The 22,762-nt window shown below is 42.5% G+C and overlaps 1 protein-coding gene across 2 annotated transcripts in view; it reads right to left on the bottom strand.

Annotated features, from left to right (window-relative positions):
• Nucleotides 1–9,447: 9,447 nt before the first annotated feature.
• FTO (FTO alpha-ketoglutarate dependent dioxygenase) overlaps nt 9,448–22,762 on the bottom strand; it is a 257,029-nt gene continuing 243,714 nt past the window's right edge. For both annotated transcript variants that reach the window (XM_081870225.1, XM_081870229.1), the window contains one exon: nt 9,448–10,352. In XM_081870225.1, coding sequence (XP_081726351.1) covers nt 10,314–10,352 — 39 coding nt within the window. In that variant the 3' untranslated portion in view covers nt 9,448–10,313. The remainder of the gene's footprint in view (nt 10,353–22,762) is intronic.

The following is a 22,762-nucleotide window of genomic DNA, read 5'->3' on the forward strand; positions in this document are numbered from 1 at the left end:
TCCATAGAAACCAAAAATACACTAAAATATCACAGATTAAAAACTTCCCTGAACAGGGCTGCCTTAAGATGTCTTCTGAATGTCAGGTAGTTATTTATCGCTTTGACATCTGATGGGAGGGCGTTCCACAGGGCAGGCGCCACTACCGAGAAGGCCCTCTGCCTGGTTCCCTGTAGCTTTGCTTCTCGCAGTGAGGGAACAGCCAGAAGGCCCTCGGCGCTGGACCTCAGCGTCCGGGCAGAATGATGGGGGTGGAGACGCTCCTTCAGGTATACTGGGCCAAGGCCATTTAGAGCTTTAAAGGTCAACACCAGCACTTTGAATTGTGCTCGGAAACGTAGTGAGAGCCAATGTAGGTCTTTCAAGACCGGTGTTATGTGGTCTCGGCGGCCGCCCCCAGTCACCAGTCTAGCTGCCGCATTCTGGGTTAGTTGTAGTTTCCGAGTCACCTTCAAAGGTAGCCCCACATAGAGCGCATTGCAGTAGTCCAAGCGGGAGATAACTAGAGCATGCACCACTCTGGCGAGACAGTCCGCAGGCAGATAGGGTCTCAGCCTACGTACCAGATGGAGTTGGTAGACAGCTGCCCTGGATACAGAATTGACCTGCGCCTCCATGGACAGCTGTGAGTCCAAAATGACTCCCAGGCTGCCCACCTGGTCCTTCAGGGGCACAGTTACCCTATTTAGGACCAGGGAGTCCTCCACACCAGCCCGCCCCCTGTCCCCCCAAAAACAGTACTTCTGTCTTGTCAGGATTCAGCTTCAATCCATTAGCTGCCATCCATCCTCCAACCGCCTCCAGGCACTCACACAGGACCTTCACTGCCTTCACTGGTTCTGATTTGAAAGAGAGGTAGAGCTGGGTATCATCTGCATATTGATGGACACCCAGTCCAAACCCCCTGATGATCTCTCCCAGCGGCTGCATATAGATGTTAAAAAGCATGGGGGAGAGGACAGAACCCTGAGGCACCCCACAAGTGAGGGCCCAGGGGTCTGAACACTCATCCCCCACCACCACTTTCTGAACACGGCCCAGGAGGAAGGAGCGAAACCACTGTATAACAGTGCCCCCAGCTCCCAGCCCCTGTAGACGGTCCAGAAGGATGTTATGGTCGATTGTATCAAAGGCCGCTGAGAGATCCAGCAGAACTAGGAAACAACTCACACATTTGTCCCTAGCTCACCGGAGATCACCAACCAGTGCGACCAAGGCAGTTTCAGTCCCATGATGAGGCCTGAATCCCGATTGGAAGGGATCCAAATGGTCCACATCCTCCAGGCGTGCCTGGAGTTGTTCAGCAACCACGCGCTCATTCACCTTGCCCAAGAATGGAAGATTTGAGACTGGGCGATAGTTGGCCATACTGGCCGGGTCTAAATATGTTTTTTTAAGAAGTGGTTTAATGACCACCTCTTTCAGCGGATCTGGGAATGTTCCCTCACAGAAGGAAGCATTCACCACCCCACGAAGCCCATCACCCAGCCCTTCCCGGCTTGCTTTTATTAGCCAGGATGGGCAAGGATCAAGGAGACAGGTGGTTGGTTTCACGCGTCCAAGCAGCCTGTCCACATCCTCGGGGGTAAGAAAGAAATCAATTGTCCAATATATTAAAAGCAAATCATTGTGGTTGTTAAAGCACTGGAATATTTTAAGCTTCAAATGCATTCAAACTAAATGAAATCTTTTCTTTTCCTCTTACTGCTAAAAAATAGTTCCACTGATCAAGGCAATATACATGAAAAACACCAATGAGTTGTGGCTTGGTTTTGTTTTGTTTTTAAAGCAGGGAAGTTTGTAGGAAATGAAACATTCAGCACAGTAGCATTACCCTATTCAGTGTAATAAGAGATAATGGAAATCCTATACACCAAATTCTTCTCTCTCTCTCTCTCTCTCTCTCTCTCTCTCTCTCCTACTCTAATCAAAGCAATTAATCAATATTGTTGACAGAGAATAAAGCATCTGAAGATCCATAACATGCTGTGGTGAGGCCAAAATCCAGCCTGAGCCATACCCAGAATTACTTATAGAAGCAAAACACAGTTACAGAGAGGGAAAGTCAAGAATGAATTAATCCCTAGTAGAACGTAAGCTCAGTCCTCTAAATGCCTAGCGCTGGGGTGGGAACCTATTTCAGGCCAAGGGTCACATGCCCTCTTCAAGAGGTTGCATGTCAGTAGTGGGTGGGACCAAAGGCAAAAGTTGGCAGGGCCAAAATGTGAATTTTCAGGTCAGAGGAACCTTTGGCCCTCCCCATGTTGCTGAACTACAATTCCCAACATCCCTAGACATTGGTCATACCTGCTTGGGCTGGTGGGAGCGACATCTGGAGGACCAAAGGATCCCCTTGCCTGTGGTGTGCAAATTTCGAAGGAGGGTGTGTTTCGGTTCACATATTGTTTTGGAAACAGCAGATTTGGTAGGTTTGCCTTTAAATGTGAATTTAATCAATCCCCCCCTCCAGCAATAGCAAACCCAAACAGAATGCCAAATGGGCAAGCTGAACCTAAGACCTCATTTCAATCTCTGCCAAAAAGAGATCGTGGGTGTGAATCGTGAACTGAGAATTGCACCAGCCAAAACCAGGGGCTTTCTACGGCAAACTTTTAAGAATGTCTGATTATTACTTCCGTCTTCAGCCTAGTGAGATGATAAAAGGATTTCATTTTCTGCCAACAATTTCATTCTGCTAATGTAAAATCACCTTTAGATCTGATTTTGTTTTGGCTTTTTGTTGTTGTTATATATAGAAAAGAGCCCCATTGCCTTGAGCGTTTCACATTTGTATTGGCTCCATGTTTAGTTGAGAGCTTTTTGTAAAATTGATGAATATTGTCTAAAGGCAAGTGCAGACAGGCAAACAGATCTGTATCTCCCATAATCCATTTAGCCTGACACACATGTGCCGGGGACCAATTTTACTGCAATTCTTTCAGCGATGATGAAAAGTAAATGCAGGCAAAGTCGTGAACTTCATTTTGCAAGGAACCCTTTTGCAATCTAATGAAAGTCGCTAAAGAGAGGCATCTCTCTTCCACCTGACCCTGGCCCTCCGCACACAGCGGAGTCAATAAACAAACACCAGGCGTAGGGAAAGGTTTGTGTTAAGAATGCTTTTGTGCATCAAATGATGGCCAGGTGGCACACAACTCCAGAAATTCTGAATAAAATATCTGCCTCATAAAGTCAAGTAAGTTGGAAGGAAGGAAGGAAGGAAGGAAGTGTGTCATGAACTGGCAGGACTGCAGGGAGGAAGAGAAGGAAGAGGATCCTGGTGAAGGGTGCAGCGGGCACTGGGTCACATGGGGGCAGGATGGGGATGGGAAAGGAGAGGTTGGTGTAGGTAGTACTCACAGAGTGACACAGAGTCTCCTCAAGCCCAGATGCTGCAATCAGCAGGCACAGTATAAGAAGGCAGCAAAGCTGAGGTGCTGCGTCTGCTCAACTGGCAGCGTTGAGCAACCTCTCCTTGGACCATCATGGTTTTCTGCTTCATGCGTGATGCTGGACTGCGTCCTGCTTTTGGACTTGGACTGACCCTGAACCTCGTTTCCTGACCTTTGGCCTTTGACTTTGGACCTTGGGCTGTGGACTATTGTATATTTTTAGAACCCATCTTATCTCTGTGACTATAAATTGTAAGTTGTTATAAACGGTTGTTAAACATTGTGATTTGTTGTAGCCTGCCCTGGAACCTTAGGGTGAGAGTGGCTATATATATTATTATTGGAAAATTGTTAGAAGTGTATTGGAAATATAGTGAATATTAAAAATTTATTTTACAAAAATAACTTTACAAAAAATGCTTATGTGAGAGGCTGATAAAAGCTGAAGCTGGTGCTGGACTCTGTGCATTGGCAGGCCCAGCTCAAGCAGATATAAACATTAGCAGGCTGCAAATGACACCACATGGCAATGGCAGGCTGTCTGATATCATAGGACCATAGAATTGTAGAGTGGGAAGGTAGGCCAAGGGTCATCTAATCCAACCCTTCCTTGCAATGTAGGAATCTCAACTAAGGCATCCATGACAGATGACCATCCACCCCCTGTTTTAAAACCTCAAAGGAAGGAGAGTGCATATCCTTCCAAGGGAGTCCATTCCATGGTCGAACAGCTCTTACTATCATAAAGTTATTCCTAATGCTTAGTTGGAATTTCCTTTCTTGTAACTTGAAGCCATTGGTTGCTTTTGTCTCCCTTGCTGGTGCACAGAGTGGGAGACAGACTGGAGGGTGGAGAGAGCACCTCATCAGGAACGTCTCACAGTAGACCCACAGAAATTAATATACCTAATCTAGTCATGCCTCTTAATTTCAATGGGTCTGCTTTGAGTCTAACTAAAACTGGCCTTGGGCTATGAGTTCTATTTACCTTTGCCCAAGCTTAGCCTTTACAGGACAGGGATCAGGAACACCAAAGAGGTCAGGAGGAAAGCCCATTTTGGTCCCCATCGTTTAGCCCAGACACTGAGATCCAGCGCCGAGAGCCTTCTGGCGGTTCCCTCATTGCGAGAAGTGAGGTTACAGGGAACCAGACAGAGGGCCTTCTCGGTAGTGGTGCCCGCTCTGTGGAATGCCCTCCCTTCAGATGTGAAGGAAATAAGCAGATACCCTATCTTTAAAAGACATCTGAAGGCAGCCCTGTTTAGGGAAGTTTTTAATATTTAATACTGTATTGTTTTTAACACTCGATTGGAAGCTGCCCAGAGTGGCTGGGGAAACTCAGCCAGATGGGCGGGATATAAATAATAAATTATTATAATATTATTATTACCCACAAGCAAGGAAGGAGACCATGGAGCGAGGTGGTGCAGATCATAAAGGGAGACTTAAGGGTGAAGCAAGTTGTTCATGGTGATTATGCGACAAATGCACAATGGTAGCCAAGCTCCCAAGCTTCTTTAGGAAGAAGGAACACTCACTGTCTCCTCTGGAGTAAGAGGTAGGCTTGGGACTTTGAGGGTATCCAAAGGCTTTTTCATCTACCTGGACCTCAAGGATTGTGATAGTAACTTTGGCATACCAAAGGTTGATACTATATATAATTGTAGCAGCATATATATGTTATGCAAAGTATTGGAACCATCCAATCAATTGAATGTGGGGGAGTTAGAGGAACAGACTATAATGTCAAAACTAACTATATATTTATAGGAAAGGAGGAGAACATAACAATTTTGTTCAATATTGAATACTCATATTGACTACTGGAAAAAGTTAACCATATACTTTGAAGATGAATTATGTATATGAAATGCTATAATGTATGTTGTGTAAATTTTAGAATTTGTTTTGCACGAATAGAAAACAAAATGAATCTTATTAAAAGGGGAGACGGAGAAAGAAAAGCAGGCAAAATGGATTGAGGCCACAATTCCCATGACATACACTATGATGTACCCCAAGACATCCCTGCCAGCCCTTATGCACAGTTGCTGTTGGAAGAGATAACAGAGCCAAAGAGGAGGGGATTTTGCTGGAATTCTGTTCTAAGCAGAGGTGACAGTCAGGTGGTGTTTCAAACCCAAGTGTGAGCTTCCACAGAAGTTCAGGACTAAGTAGGACCATGGACAGCTCCATGGAGTGTACAGGCTAGAGACTACCGCATAAGCACAATAGACAAATGTCGGAGTCCTGGGACACCAAGGACATGGGTGGCCCAACTGCCTTGGACCGTAGAGGTGGTGGCATCAAAATGTCTTCCTGAGATTTTAGATGTACCCCTCCCACGCCACATCCTCCTTGAAATTCTGGACTCATCTCCTGAAACTGTGGAGTATAATCCTGGGGTCACACATGCAAGACCCACTCCTGGTGTCCCTGTGCATGGGGAGGTCTGAAGTGGAGCCAGTGAGCACAGGGATATTGGAGCTTGGGCTTGTGTGTGTCCTACTTTCATTATTATTTATTAAAATTCTCTCCCAGCCTTCCTCCAAAGTTGCCCAGGGTGGCAAGCATGTCTTTAATAAGACTGAGTAGATGGGCTAGCACACATGGATTAAGACAAATGCCTCAACAGGACTAGAGTATATAAATGAGCAAATGTGCATCAAGGAAAGGAACCAGAATAATCAAGAGCATAAAACCTATACAGTGGTACCTTGGGTTACATACGCTTCAGGTTACCTACGCTTCAGGTTACAGACTCCGCTAACCCTGAAATAGTACCTCAGGTTAAGAACTTTGCTTCAGGATGAGAACAGAAATCGTGCTCCGGAGGCGCAGTGGCAGCAGGAGGCTCCATTAGCTAAAGTGCTACTTCAGGTTAAAAACAGTTTCAGGTTAAGAACAGACCTCCGGAACGAATTAAGTACTTAACCAGAGGAACCACTGTATAAGCAGAGATTTGCTCGGAACTGAATGTGCAAGTATGAAATAATTCAGTCGCAAATATTTACATTGTAATTGGTGAAGTACCACTGAGGAGATCTTGAGAAGCAGCTCACGCAAGTGTTGCTGGAAAAGACCCCTGTGTTTTAACCAGTGCTATTTTTCTAGAAAAAGAGGTACTGGAACGCCTCCCTTGTTCTCTTATAATGGCGCCCACCTGAGAGGTGCCAGAACTGAGTTCTGGTGAGTTCTGGCTGGAAAAAAAGCCCCGGTTTTAGCCAAATTCTATTATATGCACTAACCAGGCTCCTAATGCAAAAGGAAATTAGCACTGCAGACAAAAAAAAAAAAAAAAAAAGCATTCAGTAGTCAGCCCCATTTGTCCCTTTCTTCTTTACAGAAGGCTTTCAACTTTCATGTGAACACCCTTGTTTTCCTGTACCCTTTATGAGTGTCAAGTGGATTTTGCCACTGCGAATCTCACAGCTTCTAACAATGCTTAATTAAAACAGAAATTAATCACAAATCAGCAGTAAAAGAAACACAATTGCTTTGTTCTCCACATTGCCACTTCAGTTTCTTTCAATCTGTTACGTTTTGTTTCAAGGCAATCACTTTGTCAGGACAGAGGATAACTGTGTTTTTCTTTTTCTTGCCAAAGCAAAACGTCCCTCATCTTCTATTGGGCTTGCCCTGTGATTTAAAAACAAAACAAAACAGTGTTTCTTAACCAGTGATCACTGTGCACACTGTGCCAGCTAGTATTATATTTTATTTTTTTCACTAAATGGTTAAATGAAGCAAACACAATAGAGATTCAACGAATCTAAGTCTGGAGAACAAGTCCAACCACCCACCCACCAATATATCTGGCTTTGCACTCAAGCACACAGATGCCCAAAGAAATATATTTCAGGGGGTATATACAGTGTTACCTTGGGTTAAGTACTTAATTCGTTCTGGAGGTCTGTTCCTAACCTGAAACTGTTCTTAACCTGAAGCACCACTTTAGCTAATGGGGCCTCCTGCTGCCGCTGCGCCGCCGGAGCGCAATTTCTGTTCTCATCCTGAAGCAAAGTTCTTAACCTGAAGCATTATTTCTGGGTTAGCAGAGTCTGTAACCTCAAGTGTATGTAACCTGAAGCGTATGTAACCCAAGGTACCAGTGTATGTATTTAGCTCCCCAAGGAATTTATTATTTCAGTTTTGACCCTACCCGTTTTCAAGGGCTTAGAAGTTGATAATAAGACTGTAGAATATGAGCTAAGCGTTTTTGTTTAGTAGGCCTACTAAAATGAATGTTCCCATGTGGGTCATGTCCACTAATTAATATGGGGCAACTCATCTGTACACCTAGCACTGGATACAACCTCTTGTCAATAAAATCCATGGAGTAAGGTGATATGGCTTGCATCCAAAGAGGAAACATATGGCCCGGTTAGGATGTAAAACAATCCCAGTCTGACCCTGGTTTTTTAGCCTAAGAAAAAAGTCATGTTGCTGTGTGTACCTTCCTTGCCCTTCTCCACCCCAGGTTTCATCTCCTGGTTAGGAAGCAGGAATTAAAGAAGAGTGGCAGATGAAAATGATGGACTTTGCAGAACTGGCAAAACTGACGGGAAGAATCTGGAACCAGCGACATCAAGTATTCCAAAAAGACTGGAACAAATTTATATTATATTTGAAAGACAATTAACATCATTAGCAGGGTTATCTGAAGATTTGTAAGATGAATTAGTTACTTGTTCAGGTGGAGTAATTTAAAATTTTAAGTAATGGTATAACAAGAATAGGAAAGGAAGTGAAATAATTTAATTTTGTAAACCATTAGGTGGGAGGGAGGGAAGTCGTTTAGGCTTGGCTGAGCCAAAAGATTTAGTAAGAGGATACGATGTTACGTATTGTGATTATATGTAAAATTAATGAAAAATATTTTTTAAAAAGGAAAAAGGGATTAAGCCACAGTTTCCCAGTTTGGATGTAATAGGAAATGGTAGTTTAAAGGAGCCATTTGGTTTGTATATAGAAGCTCCAAGGTCCAATACCCAGAGGGATAGGAATGTCCCCTGTCTGAAACCCTGGAGAGCTACTGCCAGTCCGTGTAGACAACACTGAGCTGGCCTGACCTTCCTATGAATATTGTCTCTTCTGTCATTTCTCCAAAGATGAACAAGCCACCTTTTCCACTGGATGTGGTGATTCCTTCTTTCCTTTAACAGATAATATAGACAAGCCCCTTTTTTATTACAGTGATGCAAGTATAAAAATCCTGAATATGAAAAAAGGGAAATTTACTAGCTTGGCAACAAAGACATGGGTGCTGCAAGGTGCCCAGATGCCAACTGAAAAAGACCCTCAAAAATTCTAGAAGTAAAAAGGGTGGGAATTGTGAACATCTGAGCACAGCTGGGCCTTCTTCTCAGTTAATATGCAGTTTAGTGTACAGTAAATTCTTACCTTCAGCCTCAGCTTGAAGGCCCCCTTTAGGTCTGGTGTCTAGAACAACATTTTGATAACTCCTGACAAGGCCCATGCTCCATTATCCTTTGCTGACTATTTTGAGACTGCAAGCATATTGTTGTGAAGTGTCATGGAATTTTTAAAGTGAAGAGTGGTATTTGAGATGCCACAATGGACATTTGGCCTTGTTGATTCCTACCCCCCCCTTGGACAGCTGATGCACAGAGCCTTCACAACACATCTTAATGGATGAGGAGACTAATCCAGGAATACTCCCACTGAATTTGAAGTTTGAGAATGTCCTAATAAGAATATGAATTGGGGTTGGACCAATAGAGGATCAGGTGGCACATTTCATGAAACAAATCATCCTTGCCTATCACCCCAGCATTGCCCTAGCTCTGAATTGGTTTTGTGATAGCTCTAAGTAGCCAAATCAGTATGGTATTATAGCAACATGATGTTCTAGGGTTGGTTACTTGACTCCTGAATGTCTGACCCTGTAGTCAGAAGGAATATCTATCTATGTATGTATGAAACATGCAAAAAAATGATTTGGGAGGGTGTTTTTCAGATAAGATTTTGGTGGCCCAGAAACTCTTTTTGTACTGAAATGTTCAAGCACAAAAAAGACTCAACCATACTAATATTTAGTATCTTGGTAGAACTTTTATTCTATTTAAAATAATTCATATTATTATCTTAGCATAATCCTCACAACAACCCTGAGAGGTAGGTCAGTATTATTTATCATATCCATATTGCAGATATTGCAGAAATTCAGTCCAGTGACTTCTCAATAGCTTAGTCTCTTATGGAACAATCTTGGACAAGTTTCCTTAAAAATAAGTCCCATTGAGTTTAATGGGATATACTTCCATGTTGGCATGTATAGGCTTGCAAGACTCTGTCACATTCTATGCATGTCTACTCAGGCAAAAGCCACATTTAATGTAACAGGACTTACTGCCAGATTAAGTGTATAATAGATTGCAGACTAAAGCAGGTTTAGTGCTTGCATTGGGTACTGGGTAGCATTTTTCTCTAATTCAGTGTTCCTTTGTTTACCATCAGGAAAAAAAGGAAGAAAAAAAACATTTGCGCTAAAACAATTTGTAATTGGCTCTTTATTTCACACAGCCCATCTGAAACACAGCAGGACACTGGCTGCCTACCCAACTTCAAAACAAACCACAGATAATCTTACTTTCATGTTCTGGTGCTTGTGATGTACACTTTTGGTTAACTTCTTAACTGATTATGCAGCCAGAATATTACTTGGTCCAGAATACCTCCCCCCTGGGCTGTTTCTTCCTCCACCCCACTGTTCTCAGAGAGATCTAGTGCCTCTTACAGAAGAGGTTTCTTTGCAAAAGAACCTCATTCAGTTCATGATCAAATTGCTCCATCTAGCACTCTAGAAGACTCTGTAGCTCAGCTATTATGTCTTCAAGGTTGAATGGCAGCGGCATGCTGGCATCGCCTTCTTGCCAGTAAGGATGGCATTCTGGCTTTTCATCCTTCGGTAAATTCTCCACAAGTTGGGAATGGCACCTAAAAAAATAAAATAAATCTATAAGATTAAAAGTGAATTAGGGGATGCATTTAGGGATTTATTATTTCTCATGTTTGCCTATTAATGAAAGGGGGGGGGACACTAAAGGACTATTAACCAGTGAAGTTACAGGATCTTTTCTGCCTTAATGCAAGTTTTTCTTAAAAAAATAATAATTTCCTAGAGGAATATTTGAGAAAGCCCATCACAAAGAAAACGGAGTTAGCGCACCTTTCGAAGGGGGAATTATTTTTTCATTATCTCTCCAGTCTTATTTGAAGTCAGTCAGCAGTCTATGCCATTGTGTGCGGGTTTCTGTGATACTACTAGATTATTGGGAGAGATTAAACCAAATTTACTGCATTTAAGGTCACAGCACAGATTAAACAATATTGCAGAATGCGGTTTGCAAATCTGAGAGTTACAAATCCATCAGGTTTGGGGGAAAGTAACGAGGAGGAGAGTTGCTGTTGAAAGATAGATGCAAATGAAGGTTAATAACAATTTCTGCTGATGAATAGATGGGCAAAACTTCAACAAAATTAAATTAAGAGGTTAGCGTTTGCTAGGTCCCCAGAGAAACCCTTTGAATTACAGTGTTTCTTATTAAATGGATTCCTCATCAATAGTAGTGAAGTCTAATTATAATAAGCAGCTAAAACTGCAGTCCGGCACAGGGAAATTTTACGAGTAGTAAACCAACACATCTTGTAAGATTACTTTGTAATAAAGACTGCCACTTATTGGTCCTGCATTAGTAAATTTGTAGCAATTCAGTGTTTTCGGTTTCAGGGGGTTTTGTGTGGGTTGTTTGTTTTAATTTGCCAGATGCTGGTTAATTAGCTAATGTTTATAAAGGAGTGAAAGCCGAAGAGAGGCAAGTATTATTATAATATGATCAGCAAAACAAAAACAAAAAACAAAAAAACCCCAAAAAAGCTAAAAGAAAGCTAAATATCACAAAAAGGAACTATTTTAGTAGCTCATTTGTGGTTTTAAGTTTTAAAAAGTAGCTATGCCACAATTTAATATAAGGTAAGTGACTGGCACATACAAGAAGATATTTTATGACCGAGAGAAAATTGACCAAGTGATCAATGTTTCATGTTAAATAGGCTGAGCTACAGTAAAAACCAATGGAACTAAATACCTGTAAGTGAAAGTATCGTCTTTTATCCATCTATCTTATTTATCACGTTCAAATGCTGCCCAATAATAATACTGTCTGGTGGGGAGGGGGTGCTAAAACATGAAATATTAAAATACAACCCCACCATAAAATAAAAGAAAATGGCAGATTTGAACAGCAATTTACAAGATCTAAGAAACATGGGGAAATGAAAAGATGTTTGCCTGGCGACCTCATAGTTTGTGCCAGGTGAGCATCTCTTGGGAAAGCAATGCACAGCCAGAGTGCCGTCATTACAAAGGCCCTTTCTCCAGGAGTCACCTGCCAATACCTCACTTGGTGGGGGCACCTGCTGTATTCTGAGTCAGACCACTGGTTCATCTAGCTGGCAGTAGCTTTCCAGGTTTCCAGGTAGGAGTCTGTCCCAGAGATCGAACCTGGGACCTTCAGCATGCAAGGCAGATTCTTTACCATTGAGCTCCAGCCTCTGAAGATGATCTAGAGGTACAGGTAGAGCTACATAGGGGAAGAGGTGGTCCTTCTGGTAACCTGCCCCCAAGTTGTTTAAGGAGTTAAAGCAAGAGGCGCATAGAGAGAGAGAGGAGAGGGAGTTCCATTGAACAGCCAAAAGTGCTTGCAGAACTATTTGGTTGGATGCTGCTCATTATTACTCTTTTGTTGCTTATTCAATTTCTATCTCAACCATCCTCCCAAAAGAGCCCTGGACAGTAAACATCAGAGCGGTAAAACAATACAATTAAATATAAAATAGTCGTGTTTCAAATTTTAAAAAATTAAGAACATCCACAAAAGGCAGGACAGAAATGGTTTTATAAGTGAAAATAAAATAAACAAAGCTGAGGCAGTTCCCTACTCCTCTACCATTCTATGCAATGCAGGGATGGATCTTAGGTTTATGAAATTAAGAACATCCACAAAAGGCAGGACAGAAATGGTTTTATAAGTGAAAATAAAATAAACAAAGCTGAGGCAGTTCCCTACTCCTCTACCATTCTATGCAATGCAGGGATGGATCTTAGGTTTATGAAATTTTCTACATTTCAAACATACAGAAAATTTAATTCCCACTTCCCTTTGAATAGAGGTGTTAATTGAAGCACATTCATGGCTGCTAAACTTCACACGCTCTGCCACTTTACTCTAATGCATCTTTAAGACGCACTAGACTAAAGTGGCAAAGCTCATTCAGTGAATGAGAATGTCACAATATATCGTTGACCGTTAATTGTACGCAAGGCACCAGAGGCATTTAAGCAAGCAGGAGGCTAGGAGAATGCTCAGAAAAGCAAGTGAGTTTGGAAAAGGAAAAAGACGGTAAGGGTTTGGCATTTCTTTATGCATAAGAGATTAAGAAAATTCAAGAAAAGCACTGAAAATGTTAAACAATGAAGAACGTCCAATGAAAACAGCATGGGGAGAATATGGATAAAGCATCTCCTTCTTAAAAGACAATGCCTGAATCAGGCAAGCCAAATAGAACTTTTTTTTCTCTTGCTGCGGGGAGGGAAGGAGGGTAGTGACAAATAAAACATAGGTCAACTGCCACATCTTTGCATTTGCAATGGAGGAGATAACCGACTCATCTCAACAATTAACCGATTAATGCTTACAGTGGTTGCTACAATGATTAACACACACGACTCTCTGGCCACTTCCCTACCCTGACCCTCTCTGGGGAAAGAGTGGGAAAAAAGCCCACACCAAAGAAAAGAGGTAATCTTCCTCTTGGGAATTATTGATGGCAGGAGAATCCCCAAGAGAAAACATACGTCAACTTTACACCCATGTTGGTATGCGGTTAATTACGGCTCCAGCCTCCTCCCACACTCAATCCATCGTACATTACAGCGCAAGGACAGTATTAACACGTAACGTTCCTATATATCTTCAGCTCCCCACATCGGCCTGTGATAATAGCATCTGTTAACATGCACTAAGCACTATTATGTAGCACATCACTTCATAAATAATAAGATTAACCGACCTCGGGCCCTCCGAGAAGAGTAATGTGTTCAAATGTTCTCATTATTTATTTAAAACAAGAATTAAAGGAGCACAAGCTACTTTTGACAATCCTCTTAGCATAAATATTAAACTGTTTGCATTGATAAGCTGCACCGTGTGGAAGAACAGTAGATTTGTTTGGCGGGCCGCCTCAAAACAGTTGTTGAGGAAACACGGTTTAGTGCGGAGGGCTCTCAATGGTTCCTAAGAGATTCCGGAGCCCACTGCTGGAGTTATTTTCCTTCCAACAAAATGGCAGAGAAAGAACTCAGTTATTAAGCAGAGGAGACTGAAGCTGATTACAGTCATACCTCATGTTACGTCCACTTCATGTTACGTTCTTTCAGGTTATGTCCCGCGGTGACCCAGAAACACTGGAGAGGGTTACTTCTGGGTTTCGCCGCTTGCACTTGTGCAGAAGTGCAAAATGATGTCACGCGCATGTGCAGAAACGGTGAATCGCAACCTGTGCATGTGACAGATGCGCCGCTGCGGGTTGTGCTCTTTTCATGTTGTGAACAGGCCTCCGGAACGGATCCTGTTCGCAACCAGAGGTACCACTGTATAACCTCAGACAAGGAACTTGCTTTGTGTTCTCTCTTGGTTAGAAAAATATGAATGAGCCATTTGCTGGGTGCTGTGGGTCAAGGGTGGGGAACCTCTGTCCTTTCAGAAGTTGCTGGTCTACAACTCCCATCATCACTAACCATTGACCATGCTGGCTGGGATGGGTGGGAGTTATAGTCCAACAACACCTGGGAGGCCAGAGGTTACCTGCCCTAGCTCTTGATGAAGACTTTCAGTTGCTTTTCTACACATTACTACACCAATCTTCTGGAATGTAGAGGCCATTCACTTAGAAGTACCTAATTCACCAGATCGTCTTAGGGCAAAGGTACTATTTCTGAGCCTTAACTTCCCACATCTGCAAAATATGGATAATATACTGACCTACCCAACAGTTAGAGGTCACATTGAATGAGACTGCACCCAAACATTAAAATAATCAATAATAATAATAATAATAATAATAATAATAATAATGTACCCCACTGATCTGACTGGGTTGCCCCAGACACTCTGGGAGGCTTTCACAGCTAGGAAGTACACAGGGCAATAGCCATTTCCCAATGTTGGTCTATCTCAAATGCTAGGGTTGTCATTGCCAAGGGCTCAACCACTGCTCCTGCTCTGTAGCAGCTAAATCAGGGGAAGGAACATAGAAAGTTGCCAGATACTGAGCCAGACCATTAGTTCATTTAGCTCAGTATTGTCTACACTGACTGGCGGGTCCGGGTTGGGGGAAGAACCAATTTTTAAAAATGGTTTCCTGTATCAAAACCCAATTAAAAATCTTGCTCAGCTAGAACCTTCCTCACTAATATGCTCAGTTTTTCCTTCTTCCAGAGGGATATACACAGTGGGAGAAATGGATTCCTCTCCCCTCCATTCCAAACTGGTTCAGTCCACTCTTATCACTCCAGGATCCTACCATTTTGGTGCGTGGGTGGAACAGGTCTAAAATGGTGACTTCTCCTAGAATCTGGAGGAGACAGCTGGTTCCTTCCCCTGTGGCTTTACTTACATTTAGATAATTAGGGTGTCAACTACATTAGGAGACACTGGTCACAATGCTAAAATTAACCACTTTAGCTAAAGTGTGTGTTAATTATGGGTATGCAAGCAGTCAATAAAAGGTTAATGTAAGAGTCAAAGGGATAAATTTATTTCGGGATTGCATCACTCAAGAGACTAAAAGACTAACATTATGCTTGGTGTTTTTAATCAATAGGTTTTATACTAATGTGCTAACCATTTATTTTAAAACATTATTCTCCCTTCTTCCCTACCCCCCTTCTCCCTAGCTAAGATTTGCAGCTCGTAAGGGGGAGAAGCAGTAGGGTGGTTTTTTTCTTCATCTTTTTGTCTTCCTGTTAACAAATAGTTTATGTAAGCTTTTAGACCTCTGCTTTTTGGCTATTGTCTCACTTTGGCCCACCATGTAGACCATCTGAATTAACAGAGGTTTCTAACTAGGCTACACTTGCACTGTATGTTCAAAGCTGTATCATACTGCTTTAATGGTCATGGCTTCTCCAGAAGCATCCTTGGAATTGTAGTTACTTAAGGGTGCTGGGAGGGGGAGACCCATACAGTGGTACCTCAGGTTAAGTACTTAATTCGTTCCGGAGGTCCGTTCTTAACCTGAAACTGTTCTTAACCTGAAGCACCACTTTAGCTAATGGGGCCTCCTGCTGCTGCCGCACCGCTGGAGCCCGATTTCTGTTCTTATCCTGAAGCAAAGTTCTTAACCTGAAGCACTATTTCGGGGTTAGCGGAGTGTGTAACCTGAAGTGTATGTAACCTGAAGCGTATGTAACCCGAGGTACCACTGTATTCCTAATTCTCAGCTACAATTTCCAGAGTTCCTTGGGAAGAGGGATTGATTGTTAAACTGTATCTCTGTGAGTTCATAACAACTTTCAGCACCCTTAACAAACTATAGTTCCAAGCAGTGCTTTTTTCTGGGGGTACAGATACCCCTAAACATTTTGTGAATTTTTATACTTTTGTCCATTTACTGTATTTATTTCCCCCGATTTGAACTATAAAATGGTGGTTTTCTTGAGTCAAGATGAGAGTACCCCTAAACATTTTTTATAGAAAAAAGCACTGTTAAAGTTGTCGCAAATGGGGGGGGGGATATAATCAATTATATATAATTTGATGACTGAATGCATCAAATGTCTGAATACAACAGCAGCAGCAAATACCGATTGTATTTGCTGGATTGATTTCCATTCCAGACATTGGACAAGAAAGCAAACACCGGCAATTTCTGCTTCCGTTTCTGTTTTCTTCAGAATTCTATGACATCCCTAGGCAGGGCAATTGTATCTAATAATCTGGCCTTGCATAGTTTGCACCCCTCTCAGAGAGAGAACGGACAGGGTACTATTTCAGATATCTCTTAGATTCTTACAAGGGACATCATCACAAATCAAAAGCAGGGATAGGAAAGATTCAAAACAACTGAAGATTTGCCTTAAAAATTAGGGGGTTAACCCTTTGGTGTAACAGAGATGTTTGCAAGTCTTTTATTCTTGTCAGCCACATTAAACTTGGGTTATATATTTTTAAGGTGTACAAAGAGTCTGAACAATAAAAATAGTTTTTATTAGCATGATAGCATGATAGCATATGTTGGAAGAAAGAAAGGGGTAGGTGTTGTCCATTGTGGCATTAAGCATATGACAAATAATGCCTAATTTTCATCTTTCCTCTTTCCTCTAGCCAGTTGTCTGCTCAAACTAACTGTTAACATGTGGAAATTTATGGCAGCCAATTAAGGTTTAGGGTCCTCAAGTAGCAGAGAACAATTTTATACCCCAGGACTATTTGTCAGTATGTCAGTTACATAACAGTGGTGATGAATGAGCTACCTTGACAACTAAACAGTTAGGACTTCGTGACCTCTGATCTTGGTCACATGATAGGGTCACCTGAAACTCACTTTGCTCCTACCTGACTGCGTGTAACAATATAGAGGTCAAATGGCTTGGGTGATTATATGTATCATGTCTGAGGTGGCCCAGTTATAAGCTGCAGGGTATGGTCGTGTTGAATTCCACAGCTCCATTGCACAAAAGCTGTAGAACAACTTCAGAAATGCGCCCGACAAAAGAGATACGATTTCAAAGGAGGATAAAATAACTTTCCTCATGACTCACTAGAATGGATGCAGTGTTCTTCCAGAGCAACAATGAAAACAAAACACATCGGTTGCAACGGTGACTCTGCCATAAGGGGGAAATGGACTGCTGTGCTGCCATTGATTTAAATTTATGCTTTTCCTTCTCTATAATATGAATGTTAATATGTGGCAATGATATCAAACAAAACCACATTCCAATTTGTCCCAGGAAGCTCTTCTAAGCACACCAAGACACACACTACAAAGCTTATAAGCATGATTCCACTCAGTCCCCCCCCCCACTTTCACCTCTAGCAGTGTTCAGATACTGCCACAAACTTAAAATGGAGCCCCTGAACTGTCTCGGGTGAGTGTATAACTTCAGTATCTATTTTTTGGGACTGTGAACTCTCCCTGAATGAGGTTTAAAGCCATTAAAATTGAAAATGAATTCAAGGTGAAAAATGTATGTGGATATGTTCTTATTTAAAGTATCTGTATCCTACCTTCCCATCTATAGAACATGATCTAAAGCAGGCATGGCCAGACTTGGCCCTCCAGCTGTTTTGGGACTACAACTCCCACCATCCCTAGCTAACAGGACCAGTGGGCAGGGATGATGGGAATTGTAGTCCCAAAACAGCTGGAGGGCCAAGTTTGGCCGTGCCTGGTCTAAAGCACCTTTGACAAACTACACTTCCCAGGATTCATTGAGGGAAGCCATGACCATCTAAAGGGGTATGATACTGCTTTAAATAATGTATCGCGCCGATGAGGCCTAGCTTAGATGGGTTTTTGAACTGCATGCAGGCCTGTGGCTCTCATTGGATGATGAGTGTGGATATTCCTTTATAACTTGGCAATGGTGCCCACCCTGTGGAACACCCTTCCACCAGATGTCAAGGAAATAAACAACTTCCTGACTTTTAGAAGACATCTGAAGGCAGCCCTGTTTATCGAAGTTTTTCATGTTTGATATTTTATTGTGTTTTTAATACCCGGTTGGAAGCCACCCAGTGTGGCTGGGGAGGCCCGGCCAGATGGGTGGGGTATGAGGAATAAATTATTATTATATTATATATCTCTCATCAGGGCCAGATCCACCATTAGAGAGAGTATGGCACCTGCCTCAAGCAGGAAATGCCAGCCCCCAGCCATTTCCCCTGAGTCACTTAAGTTGGCCTGTTCAGGGCCCCTATGCTTTCCTGCTGCCCTCAGGTATGGTGCAGGATGTTGTCCCATTGAAGTCAGATCCAACTGCTAGTCTGGTCAGAATCTGTACATGGAACAGGGACGGGGATCACCTCAGGCAGCAGAATGTCTATCCCTCCCATGTAAGAATGCCAGCATGGTCTTGCTTGAATTTCACATCTGCCTGTTTCTTTTTCTGGGTGATCCACAAAGCAAGGAATCAAATGATAGACCTTGGTTTATTGGGGGTCTTGGGTGAGAGGGTAGTAGAATTCCAATTGACCAACATTGCTAAATACCACAGCATTTGCAGATACATGAAGTCTTCTGTTCAATATAAACTGCAAACTTTACATTGCAGACCCTACGCAGGCCTCCAGGCTGTTTCTGTTCACAGAGTTTTACAATCATGCAAGTTGAAAGAATACATTTGGAATGCATGAGGGGATCAGGATACATATGCATGTGCACACCTCCACATAGATATACAGACTCTTGTATCACCACTTTGAAGGTTTACTAAATTACGCATATATTTTTGGATTCCCACAAGAAGGTTCTTGCATCTGACCAGAGGGCTATGCAGCAAATCCTTCTCCACTCTTAAGCCGTATGACTCTTGTATCGCAGATGACCAACTTGGGGGTCTCCAGGTTTCTGTCTGACTACAACTCTCATCATTCCTGTCCATTGTCCATGCTGGATAGAGCTGATGGGAGTTGGAGTCCAACAACATCTGGAGGGCCACATGTAAGTCACCCATGTTGCATGATGCAATAAAACATATCTCAGCACGTGATCCCAACCTCAAATGCATAAGGAGAATGTAAGAACACACAGAGAACCCTCCTGGATCAGGCCAAAGGCCCACCTAGTGTAGCATTCTACTACTACTACTACTATTATTCTGTTCTCACAGTGGCCAACTAGATGCCCTGATAGGCCTGCAAGCATCACCTCAGGTCAATAGAGCACTTTGTTCAGCATCCCCCCCCCCTTTTAATTGTTTTTATGGAAGATTTTATTGGGTTGCAAAAGTACATACATTGTCTCTGTTTCCAAGTCACAAAGTCCTTTCTACAGATCAGTTCTATTCAATGTGATATGTTGATGTTTTTATATAGTATAAGGTTCATTCAGCATTTTAACTGAATTCTGGTTTTGTGGTTTTAACTGATTTTTATTTTTATTGTGCACCACTTAAGAGATGATTGTAATTAAGTTTGAGATAACCCATTCAAACAAACAAACAAACAAACAAACAAACAAACAAACAAACAAACAAACATGTAGATGTCATAAGAGGCAAAGAGAAGTGAGGCACACCTTCAATTACAAACTGGGTTTGTAGACATTAGTTGTATACACACATCCTTTTATTCTAGAATCAATGGAGACTGGGTACTACTATGTACAGTAGTCCACCTGCAATCTAGATCTATTACATCCCTCCCTTCAAAAAAATAAGCACTTATTGAGAAACAGGTTTAATTCTGATTTTTATTTTATTTTAAAAAACTCATTTCCCACCATGATGGGTGGGAAGTCAAGGGCACTATGGAAAACTAAAAGGGTGGCTTGTTCCTACTGCCTGGCAGTGCTCAGAGTGGTAGGCTGAAGAAAGCAACAGTTAAAGGCTAGCTCAGTATCAGCATCAACTGGGGGCACTAGGGTCCTGGCAACAGCCCAAGGACGCCAAGTGCTGATGGCAACCCTGACTACTGCTGTATTAACCTTAAAATTGGTTGGCATTTTGTGAGCTTTGAATTTTAGCACCAATGCCTACCCCTCCCCCCATCCTCCAACTGGAACTCCAAGAATCAGGAGAGAATACAGCATTAAGGATTTATACTGTGTTGTCTTTTATTGACTTTGTACCTAGTACACCAGGATAAAATTAATCTCAATTAGCCCTGATAATATAAAGACAACCATGTTTTTCTTCACTTCTGCCTTGCAAGAGACCTGTGTCTTTTGGTTAGGGCTGGAGACAGATGAGTTAGGTGCCAGATGTAACATTTTCAAAAATGGGGGAACTGTCATTATTTTTGCTTTATCCCAAGAGACAAGGCACATCCTCGCATCCTGAAATCCACTCAAATCTGCATAACTGTTCCTGTGATGAACAGCTTTCTTGCCACTTTGTAACATTTTGGCAGGACCTAGTAAAGACATTGTCATATTGTGATTAAGCATGGCATGTCCAAATTCAAATTTGAAGACATGGGGGTAAATGGAAAAATGGAACAGGGTTGTATCCATCTAAGTGCTTCTGCTAGTGCATGACCTTGTGGATCTGCAATGGACCTTCCCCTCCCTCTCTTCTCCTCACATGCCCCCTAAACCTGTTCTGGAGCATGGGGTCCTTCAAGTCTCCAGTGCAGATCTGAGGAGCATGTGTGTTTGTGTATGCGTCCGTGTGCATGCATGTTGGGATAGGAGAGGGAGAGGAGGTTCCATTGCACAAGAAGAAATAGTTGTTCTAGCAGACACAAATAGCTGGACTTGTTGTCTCCTAACCCTACGAACCTTGGTGCTGATGTCTCCTAAGATTGCATAGGGAAACAAAAGGCATGCTATACACAAGGCACAAGTAGTTTCCATTGCCCTAATTATTGGCTTTATGCACTTTCAAAATGTGTTTCCAATCTCTTTGTATTATCAGCCTGGACATTACTTCCAGAAATACAGATAAGGTTAAGGCTGAGAGAGCCTAACATTCAGGACCCATGCTTTGTTTGTTTTTTCAATCATCACCAACATTTTTCTTCCTCTAGGTCATGAAGATAGCCTGGACAATGTTAGGATTTCTATTTTTTGCACAGGCAGCCAAAAGCAGTGACGCAAGAGCAGCAAGGGAGCTATGAACTTGCCCAAGTTATTTTACTAGAGCTGTATTTACATTGGTCCAGAGACCTTCCTTTGATTCACAGGCTATAATGGAAAACAAAGGAGAAGGAAGAGAAGTGGAAAGAAAAACACAGCAGAGATGGTTCTTGGAATCTGGAGATGAAGGTATGATGTTGCTTTAGGCCGGGGATGGGGAAACCCGTGGCCCTCCAGATGTTGTTGGACTCCAGCTTCCATCAGTCCTAGCCAGCACAGTCAATGGTCAGGGATGATGGAAGTTATAATCCAATAACTTCTGGAGGGCCACAGATTCCTCATGCCTTGCCTTAGACTAAGTCAGACCCTTAATCCATATTAGCCCAGTATTGTCAGCTCTGCCAGGCAATGATTCTCTAGGGCAGGGGTAGGCAGCCTAAGGCCTGGGGGCCGGATGCGGCCCAATCGCCTTCCCAATCCGGCCTGCGGACAGTCCGGGAATCAGTGTGTTTTTACATGAGTAGAATGTGTGCTTTTATTTAAAATGCATCTCTGAGTTATTTGTGGGGCACAGGAATTCATTCATATTTTTTTTCAAAATATAGTCTGGCCCACCACATGGTCTGAGGGACAGTGGACCGGCCCATGGCTGAAAAAGGTTGCTGACCCCTGCTCTAGGGTCTCAAATAGAGATGAGTTTTCCCTATCACCTATTTGATCATTTAACTTCAGGTGCCAGACTGAACTTGGGATCTTCTACATACTAAGCATGTGTTCCACTCATGATCCTCTGCTTTACGAGCATTGAGAACTTCTTGAAGACTGTACAATCCACAAACAAATTGGATGAGAATAGGTCCTGTATGTACAGCTGGGGGGCCTGCAAATAGCAAGGTCTCCAACTATGTGTACTGTTTGTATACTGGTAGATATCAAACAGTTACACTGTTGAGAGAATGCATGGAGATTAGAAAGGGGCTTGCCACCACTATCTCTTGCACGCTCATTGTTTGCACAATAGTCATGCTAGGAGGATTGGGTATGATATAGTTGGTCAGGGTGACTCCAATTTTGAGTATATTTTGTAAGACCTGAAAAATGTGTAGAAGGTAGATCAGTTGCACTAAGAGCTCAGATCAGAGAGAATGGGGTTTCTGGACAATGTTTCACGAATGCTCATAAAGTTTCCAAAAAACCACTTTTGCCGAGCCTGCAGTCCTCATCCCAAAAGGAAGTCTAAGCATGTGCTAACTTCATTTTAGCATCTGGTTGTCCACTCTGGGAAACAGGATGTTGGACTAGATGGACTTTTGGTTTGATCCAACAAGGGCTTTGTCGTTTTTCCTTTCCTCCATATGTCATCTCTTGCTTCTTTAATGTTGCAGATTGGCTAACTGGGAGGAAATGTGGATTTCCATCCTGCTGATTTTCATGACACACTGTAGCCCATCCGTGGCTTGAGGACTGGTGTCTTGCCATTCCTGTGTTATGGTCAAAGCATTTGGACATTTTTAAAAGCATGTGGGGAATTTTCCAAGGCCAGC

The sequence above is a fragment of the Podarcis erhardii genome (assembly GCF_964252035.2).
Source record: "Podarcis erhardii genome assembly, chromosome: 7".
NCBI classification, from domain to species: Eukaryota; Metazoa; Chordata; class Lepidosauria; order Squamata; family Lacertidae; genus Podarcis; species Podarcis erhardii.